General features: G+C 37.9%; 2 protein-coding genes across 4 annotated transcripts; both read right to left on the bottom strand.

The window, feature by feature from the left end:
• Nucleotides 1–120: 120 nt before the first annotated feature.
• LOC122087228 (protein LIM3-like) lies at nucleotides 121–1,026 on the bottom strand. The gene is made up of 2 exons (XM_042656289.1): nucleotides 386–1,026; nucleotides 121–253 (listed from the first exon to the last, which is right to left on the bottom strand). The coding sequence occupies exons 1-2, from the start codon at nucleotides 690–692 to the stop codon at nucleotides 237–239; spliced, it is 324 nt and encodes a 107-aa protein (XP_042512223.1). The 5' UTR covers nucleotides 693–1,026; the 3' UTR covers nucleotides 121–236.
• Nucleotides 1,027–1,389: 363 nt separating this feature from the next.
• Nucleotides 1,390–8,975, bottom strand: LOC122087226. Of its 3 annotated transcripts, none has more exons than XM_042656286.1 (7): nucleotides 8,571–8,971; nucleotides 6,735–6,908; nucleotides 6,561–6,653; nucleotides 6,403–6,471; nucleotides 5,548–5,754; nucleotides 3,330–3,455; nucleotides 1,390–1,854 (listed from the first exon to the last, which is right to left on the bottom strand). In XM_042656286.1, the coding sequence occupies exons 1-7, from the start codon at nucleotides 8,859–8,861 to the stop codon at nucleotides 1,699–1,701; spliced, it is 1,116 nt and encodes a 371-aa protein (XP_042512220.1). In that variant the 5' UTR covers nucleotides 8,862–8,971; the 3' UTR covers nucleotides 1,390–1,698. The 3 variants fall into 3 exon arrangements, with proteins under 3 accessions (XP_042512220.1, XP_042512222.1, XP_042512221.1); XM_042656288.1 differs by having other exon boundaries at nucleotides 1,715–1,876; nucleotides 8,571–8,974; XM_042656287.1 differs by lacking the exon at nucleotides 1,390–1,854 and adding an exon at nucleotides 1,890–2,163 and having other exon boundaries at nucleotides 8,571–8,975.
• Nucleotides 8,976–10,795: the final 1,820 nt, after the last annotated feature.

Below are 10,795 nucleotides of genomic sequence, written 5' to 3'. Positions count from 1 at the left end.
TTTATTTGCGCACAGAGGCTGTCCTCAAAACTCAAACCCGAGTATTTGCGCTGGCAACCTGAACTTTCTACCATTGTTCTAAACAATGACCCCTTGGCAAAATAAACAAGCTGTCATATATTTGAGAACCACCAAGCATTCTGTTATTATTAGCAGCTTCAGTATCATGGTACATAGAAGGGATTTATTATAGTTCTCTATGCACTTCATCGAGAAACAGAGTTGGCAACCATCTGCTACGCCCCAAGATCACCTGCATTACGGAAAATTTTAAGAACTATCAATGTTCCAGCGAAAAAGAGCATAGGTGCAGTAAGAACCTTCAGCAACCAGGAGAAAAAATGAAAAGGAAATTGAAAGAAGGCAATTAAATATAAATATTTACATTGTTCAAAGTCGGCAGCGCATTTTGCTGGGAGCTGCATGTCCATGTTGCGGTCAACACCGGTTACTGGTGGTCCATTTACAAGAGCACACAGGCACGGCTGTCCAAGCATCTTGACAGAATTGCAGCAGGCCTCACTAGGTGGAATGGGGCTGAAAGGAGTAACAGAAGGCCTACAAGGTACCAGCTGAACAAGAGTAGAGAAGAATGTGCTACCACATCCCTGGGCCATCCCATGCTCCACCGTGCTTCCCATAGCCACCATGAGCATCAAACATGCCACCAGCTTCCTAGCACCAACCTTCATGTCTAAGTTGTTCCTCTTCTATTGCTTAATCCTCTATAAAAGTTAAACATCTCCAGGGATGGTCCTTTGGTGAGGTTTTATAAATAGATGGGTGAGGTTTCACATGAGTCCTTGACCTTCACCTAGTCCACATCACAGACTCATTCTGTTTTCATGCTAGCTCTACTTCAGAGCTGATTATCACAAGAAAGTCACAGGAAATACATTAAGCATGCCAACAGAAACCGTTTTTAACCAAATTTCAAGACTTCTTTCCTTCCAGAGGATAAATCATGTGGCACTGCATATATAAGTTACATTAAATCATTCCACATATTACAAATTCAGATATGCATACATAAACTGGGTTCGACTAAGTGAGTTGACAAGTATGAAAAAAATATATATATATTTGAACTCCGGCAAAATTCAGTAAGATAAGAATAGGAGGAAAGTGGGTTGATATATCTGCATTTACTGCATTAATGTTGAACAGAACTTGGCTAGTTCCTTTAAACAGTACCAAGTCAAGTTAACAACTTACAACTTTCACTCTTTTGTTTAAAGTGTATAAAAATATCTTTCGAAGATGCTGTCATAAATTGGTAAATCTGGTGTTCAGAAGAACCTATCACAGACTTCAAACATGCAGAAATAGAAAGGATCTGAAAGACGTCATGAAACTAGAATCGGGAATATTTTCCAAACACACGTCTCATGCACATGCAGAATGTCATTAGATTTCAGTCTATTATTTCCAAAGACCATTCCTTGCAATTACATCTCAATACATGATAACAGTTGCAGGTAATAGCTGCAAGTTTCAAGGATATTCCCATAGTTCAGAATACATATTATAACATCCTAAGAATATCCCAGATGAATAATCAGAAGCAAAATCACTCAAATAAATATCTCCCTATACCCTTTTCCTGGTCAATGAACAGAGAGACCTCATTTATCTCATTGTGTTCCATTCTATTTGTTTCTCTGTGACTTTGAAACCTGCTTCCTCTGATACCATTTATCAATGCTCTTCTTTCTTTCCTTTCAGATTTATCACCGCAAGCTCTTTCTCGACAAACTCGCCCGCACAGATGGGAGAATACTTTCCAGCCAGCGAGGAATCAGCGAAGTGGCCCAATGGCTTAAGCACAGCATCAGATGCAATATGTGCAAACAACTGGTTACCCAGCAGAGACATTCTGTCAGTAATAAGTGTATCACGTTCCAACAAAAATAGTGTACTTGGAACTCTTAAAAGTGAAGGTTATGTTTTTAATTTAAACTTTTTTCAAGGGAAAAGATTTCCTAGATAGCAGTACAGAAAGGCATTACTAAACAAACAGCCTGACAGCCATTTGATTTAATCTGACGGCTCTACAGACAGCCTGATTCCAGCAGTTTGCAATTCCAGCAACTTCCTTAGGCACTGGCAGCTCCTCCAGCAACCAATTTCAGAGTTGGGTTTCATGCTTGCATCGTTTAGAACCTGATTTCAGGATTAAGGGCATAGTTATTAAATTTGGATTCGAGAATTATTCGGCTGAAGAATTATTCGTTTCATTAATTCAACGATTCGGTCAAAATATCGGTCAAAAAAACGGAGATAATAAAATTCAAGTTCGGATTCAGATTCGGGAATTATTTGTTTACAAAAATAAAAGGCGGAAAAAAAATTCAGATGTTATTTTTAATATTTGCAATACATGTTTCATATTATCTATCAATTATCATATGTACATAATATACAAATAATCAAAAAATTAAAATTTTATATTTTAAAGATAGAGATATTATAATTAGCTCTCTCTTTTTTTTGTTTTCTAAACTCATTTCCTATTACTCAAATAATTGAATCAGAGAAAGAGAGACTGAGAGGGGAGGACTGAGCACAAATTCAGCTAGACCCACGTCACCCACCATGCATGTTCACCTTAAAGACTAAAAAGAGAGTAACGACTGTAAGACTTAGTCAAACCAAAATGGGGTGAGAGATTTTTTTTTTTTTTTTTTTGTAGAAGCGAGAGATTACCTCAGGAAATATAAGCTTTGTCAGTTTCTATTAAAAAAAGAAGAAAGTAACATTAGGATAATAAATGCATAATAATCACATTATTTTCTAAAGGCTTATTGACTTATTCAAGATATAAAAAATAAATAAATAAATAAGGGATAAAATTAGGTTATAATTCGGATAAAATTCGGTTCGGCCAAATTATTCGTGAATTTTTAAAAAGTCTATGAAATTCGAGAATTTTTTCTTTGATTTGGATTCGGACAGAATTATTCGTAAAATTCGGTAAAATTATGTTCGTCAGAATTATTCGCAAATAATTCGGAGAATTTAATAACTAGGATTAAGGGATGAAAGGTTATCACGGTTTCATGGAGTTTTTTGCTGATTTCAGTTGTTTTAGTGGAGTTACAATATTCCATGATTCCACGGAATCATTCCCCACAATTTTGCCAGAAGCAGTTCGTGGGAGAAGATGAAGACACTAGAGTTGCAGGCACCATAGTCATGAAGGGAAAGAAGGAGAGCTGTCAGGCCAATTGGATGGCTGTCGTGTGGCCTGCCAAGAGATGCCTTCCTGGATGTGTCCCCCAAGAAAACCATGCCCTTTTCTTAAAGAATAGATAGTTAATTTCACTCACCGTTGAAGAAACTCTCCACAGGCTCCTATTTTGTTGCTGTGCTAGTCTGATTGCCTCTATCGTCCTGTTAGTCACAACAACCTCATGCATGCCAGCTATACACTCCCCTGCAGTAAGCCATTCTAGCTGCAAACAGTTTCAGAGGGAACTTTGATCACAACCAAAATGATCTAAGTTCAAAATCGTAACCAGCCACTGAATAGGACAGAATCAGTTTATCAAAAGTGGGACAGAAGAAATTAAATCATTGCACATGACACAAAAATAGTGCAGTTGTCATCACTAAAGTTCAACATTCTAATCTTGATGGATATTCACCATTGTAGAATTTTAAAGTTTCACTACACCACTTCAAAATAATGGATTTTTTAAGGAAATTAGAGAAACATTCAGGTAATGTTTGAAAATATATAAAAGTTTCCAATAAATCTGAGAAAAGTAAATCTTTTCAAGGAAACAAAACATGGTTGGAAAGAGGCCATATCTCTTTTTGCAGGCCTGTTCGGACATACGGCTCCCGCAGAAGATCAAGCTGGTGAGCCATGTGATGGGAAACCTTCCCACATGGTTTGGAGAGCAATGAATTAGAATGAGAGGTTAACCACCACATCATTGCATGCAAAGGGAGCATGAGAAGAAATCAGGAGTGCGCTAGTGTGCCCAGCAATCAAACTACTGCACATTAGCGCCCATGCAACAAAGCAACTATGAGCTAGCTGATCTACAACCACTGTTGCCTTGACTCTGTTAGGGGCACAGCAAGAAAAGCCTTACCCAGGGTGGTCTACGATCACAAACACACAATAGTGGTGGTAGATCAGCTCAACTGTTGCTTCTTTGGTCTATGATCAACTAGGAAGAGGAAGGACTTGCTTGTTCTGGTGCACGCCTGACTCAAGTAAGGGTCATCCCTTGCTTGAGCTCATATGGCTCCTTGTCACTATTTTTTCTCCTGTATCAGGAATCAATAGGGGTACTGGTTGTTGTGTGGTTAGAAAGAGGCCCTATCATCAACAACATTATAGTAGGGGCTCATACGCTGACTAAAAGTCTTCCAACTCTTTTTTGGTCACCCAGCTGACTCAAAATCATTATCCCTGTTCTTCACATGTTAGAGTCACACAATCACACCTTCCTTTCATGGTTTCAAAGTTAAATGATACTAAAAAGCAAACTCCCTTTTCCCTCTAAATTTCTAAGATTTTAAATAAGAGAAATGAACATATTAAAGCTGATTTGGGAGTTGCCCCGATCAATGACAATCTCCAAGAAAGTCGGTGGTATGGCCATGTTCAACGAAGGCCTGGGGATGCCCCAGTATGGAGGAGTGATTTGGTTCCAATTAAAAAAACTAAAAGAGCTAGGGGCAGCCTAAAATGACTATAGGAGGATTAGTGAGGAATGACGTGCTTAGTCGAGGCCTTACCCCAAGTATGACCATGAATAGAGCCAATTGGAGGGCAAGGATCCATGTACACGACCCCATTTAGCTGAGATTTTCCTAACTTGCTGAGTTGTGCCTCTTTTCTTTTACTTCCGTTTCCCCTTTTTTGTCTCTGATTTCCTAATTTTTTTTTGCATAGATCCATGTAGCCAACCCCATTAAGTTGGGATAAGGCTGAGTTTGTTGTTAAATAAAGTGAGTTGATTTCAGTGAATCTAGTAGAAAATACTGACAGAAAATAGAATTTTGTGATGAGCTGCAGAAAAGTTATTGAGACAAGTACCACATACATAGTGGACACAGTTCTTAGGACGAGTAGCAAGATCAATGAAGCACGAGAAAAGATTATCTAGTCCACTGCACAAAGGAAGCAAAGAAAGTGCTCTAGGATCTACTGTAGCAATCCTGCTATGATTTGATAACTTTTAACAATATGCCGAGGTGAACTTTATTCTTTCTTCCCCCTTTTCTCTCTTAGAGAGGGATTTGGATGACAATTGAAGTGTGAATATTAGGGTCTTCTGACTGCAAATTTCAATTTAACTGATGGAAACACACGCATGTGACTTCAAACAGCAATGATTCTTCTCTAGGAATCAGAAATCCCACCTCCATGCATGGACATAAATCCCATTTCCAAAATCTATTATATTCTGAATTTCTTTCTTGGTGGTTATCAATCCAGCATTTTTGGCTTGCTACTTACCACTACATCGCAACTACAATTTAGTCATTTGAGACCAACCACTAAACACCAGTTTGTTACAGCCTCACCTGCTTTCCTGTCTGGATGAGGAGACACCCAACAGGAACCTTAACTTCAACTTTTTCCCCATTTCTTAACCAAATGTTAAGACCAGGGAATCTGCTCCTGCCATGGATGGTTAAGAAGTTAAGGTCATAGTGATATCCAGCAAACACATTTCCCGCCTGGCCATAACGTTGAAGGTCACTTCCTGTAGGAGCAAGCAGATGAGGTCCCTGGTATTATAAGAAAAGAATGAACACTGTAAGAAAATACATGCCTTTTTCTCCCAAAATGAAATGATAATTGCAATGCACCTTGGAATAATAAGTTCAAATGAAACTAAAGCTGATAAATTTTTGAGAGTCGTTGTATGCAAATCTGACTGTGCTTTGTGAATATTTCCTCTTCCAACTCTTATATTTTTAGACAAAGAAACACTCACCATCATTCATTAAAATCAGCATCAATCTTATTCCAATCATATTGTTGCAGAGATATTAAAGAAGCTAAATACCAGAATGACATTGTCAGAGAAAGAGAAGTAATATATTTCTCTTCCTGTTTTTGAGGCATTAGACACAGAAATCACATGCAGCCATGCAGGTGCAAGGATTACTGCAGGACCTAAAAAGAAAGTGGTTAAACCTCAAAACGAAATCATACAAAATCATAAAGCATGAAGAAAACAGTTTGTGAATTTGTTAGGGTTGACTGTACGTGTATATCAGCAGTGTGAAAAGTTCGGGTGGATTTGCATCCAAACAATGATTTATGTAACATCTCTGGGAGTTTTAGAAGTTCAGTCATACTTGTTAAAATAACACAAGCAGATGGAAAGACATACGTGAAATCAGATAGCCTCAATTGTTCTATTTAGTTACCTGGCTCATAAGAGAAGTGAATGCATTACTTGGCAGCTGAAAGCCAATTGCTGCCATTTCAGCAACAGCCTGAACAAGAAATTGAATCAGTAATTTAAGTAGACCAACTGCATAAACAGGAAGGGGGAGCAAATTTATAAGGGATAGTGATTTTTCACCTCAATTGCAGAAATCATTTTGTAGCCCCATGAATCCATGATTTCTTTCCATTCAGGAAAACCTTCAGGTATAACAGGTTCAGAATTCAGTTCCTACATAAAGGAACAACAAGAATTATTCAAACCATTCAAACCAAACTGAATCTGAAGGAACGTGGGGAGAGAAAGAGAGACCTTAAAACGGGTATTAGATGGCCGAGGGCCAGCTCTCCACATGTATCGCCATTTAGGGTCAGGTCCCACAGGAGTATTTGGCTGATATTCCTTGGGCATTGCTTTTAAGTTTTGCTGCATTTCCTCATCTACCAAACTTCTTGGAACCTCCACTCCTTCCGGAGTTACACCAACCTGTTATTTCATGCTACAATAAAACCCTTAAAATAACATTTATATGTACTCTCTACCAAGTGATGAAAATAAAGAAACCTTGCTTCTGTTAGCACTCACGGGGAGAAGGTTATCTTCATTTTCATAAAATATGAACATTTTCTATGGCTCACCAACTAGTATTAAACCAGTCTTTTCTTATGGGAGTGCAGGGCAGGAATCAATACAAAATAAAAGGGAATAACAAACAGATAAAGGGTGTACATTCAGATGGAAAAATCAGGCTCTAAAGTAAGAAACATAATTAAGACGAAGCACAAGTAATATAGAGTGCAGGCTTAATAACTATGAGCAGGGCCCTTTTTGACTTACCTAATTGAACTTTGTTCTGGAAAAGACTCTTCATAAACATTTATATTCAATGTGGCATTTGAAGTAATGAAGTGAATTTTTGCATGAAACAACTTCTGAAAGCCTCCTATGTGAAAAATTGGGACATATAGGAAACTCACCCCCACCCCCCAAGGATGGGAAAAAGCATGTCTTTGAGAATCGGAGTTTCTCACACAAATTTGGTCTTGGTGTCAATTGATAGGAACTAATGTCTTGTACTCTGTCGGAGGATGATCACCGAGCCCATAGTGGTGTGCGGAAGAAACTATCAGAGTTTGTGAAGACTATGGCTTGACAGTGTTGCTGCAAACTTTGACCGATTGTTGAACGAAGCAAGGTTATGGTCAAGGAAATATTGGCATGGGTCCCATTTGGAGATTTTACAAATAAGATGCTCAATTGGAGTAAAATCAACCAAAAATCCATAATAAGTGAACCAATTCATTTGGCTATTTGACTGAGAAAATGATAATAACCACAGCAACAAAGAATCTCCAATTATGTTAAACAATTAAGAAGAAAAGTCTGTAATTATGTTGCTTAGTTCAAGCATCTCAGTAGCTAGGTAAAAGGGAGCAAAGAGTAGAGCGGAAACTGCCGGCATGTGGATTACTTTTTCAACAACTAAAGCAATGATTGATCTTACAGCCTGCATGCAGAATGTGTTACTTTTTTAACAACTAAAGCAATGATTGATCTTACGAACTACATGCAGAATATGTGTTATCACTACCACAATACATTACAAGAGGAGAATTATCCACAACCAGCATCTTTTAAATTTGACTCATGATGACGCACAGATTAACTTCAACAAATACAGCGCATATGGCTAGAAAATAATGTTAAAATCGATGATCATTAGGATGAGATCCACATCAAACTGAAATTAATACATAAAGCCAATAAATTTGGACAATAAGAGCTTCCATAACCCATTTGTGATCGCCAATGGATACTACCACGATTAGCTTAATACATAAAAAAGGGAAAGAACAGTAGTTTGGTCTCTTCTTCTTCAGGGGAGGAGGCGGGTGTACGGAAAGAAACCATAGAAGAGAAGGCAACTAGCCTTCCTAGAAGCAACTAACTCGCGAATTCCAAAAAAGCTTATATATTGGTCAACTTCAGATCAGCGAAACCCTAGTTCAGTAACACTCATATTTCAATCAAATTAACGAAACAGAAAGGGGAGGAAGGGAAGGAAACCAGCAAGGTAAATGATATATTAGAAAATGCCGAATAAAATAAAGGGGAAGAAAAGAGAATTTTGTGGTTGTTCATCGAAACCTGGTAATGCAGATGAGGACGCTCTTGGAGGCGCTTGAATTCGTCGGGTTTCTCAAAGTACTTCTCCATCATGTCAAGGAACCGATCGTTGTCTGCTGCAGTACATCTGGGATCCTTCACGAGTAAAGCTCCAGTTTCTCGCAGGATTCGACTGACCTCGAAGCACAGGTCCTTCAATTGGGGATCGGATTTGTTCTCTAGATTTGCTGTAGATCCGGTAGATTTAGCAGAGAGCTCCAGGTATGGAGATAGATCTATGACGGGAAGCTCCATTGTTGAAGTATTTAGCATTACACGAAATCACAGACCCTTATATACCGCAACCAGTTTGATATAATTGATATCCTAGGTAGATCGACTCTAATGGCTGCTTGGCGGGAGAAATTTGTACCAATGGCGCATATAAGCACCGAATTTTAAGTACAACGCTTTTTGAAAAAGCTATGCTTTTCTTGTGTGCACGTTTAAAAATATGTTCCGTAATTCTTATTTAAAACGTCCTTATTCACGTAAAAAAAGGATTTTTTTTTTCTATGCAATCGTTTTTCAAGCACGTTTACGCGTACGTGGTGCAGTGATGCAATGCACTGGCCACGTAGGATTAGGATCCCGGTGCTGGAGAGATACCAATTACCAGTTTCGTGTTACTCTCTCTTGCATGTTTTCTATCTATCTTCTCACCGTAACCTCTCCAACACCGATCCAAATCCGGCATGTATATAAGGACCCCATAAGCCTACCATTTAAGTCAGATATCAAACAAGGCCAGATCCTCTCTAGACGATGACCTCTTGCTCGCTCAAGTAAATCTTTCGAGCCTCCATTTGCTATTGAGTCCCACTGACAAATGAACCAATGATAAGGTTCCAATGAATTTACGGTATTTTTGAAGAGTGATCCACTTCTTCATACATTTAGTGGCACATACAGTAATAGTCAAAAGTGACTGAAACACCACAAACGAGGACTATCCGAACTAATATGGGACCACACCCCTTGGATGGTGGTATGAGAATGTTGCAGAAGGTATCACAAAGTGGGTCATTCTTTTTTTTTGAATGGGGGGTCAAACCTGATAGGCCAGTCCTCAAGCAAAAATAATAATTTAATGCCAATGTTAAATTGATTACCCTTGATCTTTAGCCAAAAGGCCAAGGGTTGCTTGCAAGAGCCTCCTCCTTTTGGATATCCATCTATTCCTTGTTTTCTCATCCTTCGTTATATAGTATGATATGCATAATACAAGTATAACAAGGCACTCAAATCACATTTTATCATTTGTCAAGGACTCAAGTGTCGTACAAAGTCAGCCTTCCTTAGGCTGGTGGCAATTCAGGATTTTAAGATCAGAATCGAACTGGTTGAATCACTTGACTCAGATCAAAATCGGCCATGTTTGACATCGAATCGATTTTAAGGTTTATTTAACCACAATTTTGATTAATTGATTCGGATCCAATTATAAAAGGTGGAACATGGATGGCTTCCTTTAAGGCTATACAGTAGCAAACCCACCCCTACATAAAATTATGTTTGTATACAAGAAATAATGTTATGTACGAATGTGACATGTTCATAGTATCTTACAGATGATGTATTATATATTTTTTTTTGTTTATAATTTTTAATAACCTAACGATATGATATGGTCCTAAGCTTGTTTGTCCCTTTATTATTGTTTTATTTCCCAACAAAATATAAGATATGTTAAGTGTGTGTGTTAAAAGAGATAAAGAGAGTATCTCTAAACCTTTTTATTAGTTAGGAATTCGGGGTTATATGGTTTTATTAGTTTTTGGGTAAAATTCATGTAAAAGTGGTCCTACGTCTATTTGTTCCTTTCTTATTGCTTTTTTTCTCACCAAAATATAAGATATGAAATGTGTATAGAGGATTTCTTACCCTTTCGTTATTTAGAAATTCGGGGTTTTATGGTCTTGTTTGTATTCTGGTAAAAAAAAAAAATTTTGGTAAAGGTATTCTAGTAAAATTAATGTAAAAGAAAAATGGTCATATAAAACCAATAAAAATAAATAAATGAGAAAATTGCATTGCCATCCCCTGAACTTCGGTTGTTATTCAACGCCACCCCCTGGACTTTTCGAAACGTCAAAGCCACCCCCTAAAAATTAAAAAAATTTCAAATCGGTCCCTGCCGTTAGCCGACCGTGATAAATGAATGAAAACCGGTTAGTTTTTTTCTAATATACCCAAAATACCCCCAC

Source organism: Macadamia integrifolia, chromosome 8 (genome assembly GCF_013358625.1).
Source record: "Macadamia integrifolia cultivar HAES 741 chromosome 8, SCU_Mint_v3, whole genome shotgun sequence".
NCBI classification, from domain to species: Eukaryota; Viridiplantae; Streptophyta; class Magnoliopsida; order Proteales; family Proteaceae; genus Macadamia; species Macadamia integrifolia.
The sequence above is the reverse complement of the archived record's forward strand: the minus strand, read 5'-3'. Positions and strand labels throughout refer to the sequence as shown.

Bases quoted from the DNA above. Each gene is read 5' to 3' on its own strand.
- LOC122087228 (XM_042656289.1), bottom strand. From the start codon at position 692: ATGAAGGTTGGTGCTAGGAAGCTGGTGGCATGTTTGATGCTCATGGTG.
- LOC122087226 (XM_042656286.1), bottom strand. From the start codon at position 8,861: ATGCTAAATACTTCAACAATGGAGCTTCCCGTCATAGATCTATCTCCA. The intron at 6,654-6,734 runs GTCTCTCTTTCT...TCCTTTATGTAG, and splicing joins CATCTAATACCCGTTTTAAG to GAACTGAATTCTGAACCTGT. The intron at 6,472-6,560 runs GTGAAAAATCAC...TTTCTTGTTCAG, and splicing joins AAATGATTTCTGCAATTGAG to GCTGTTGCTGAAATGGCAGC.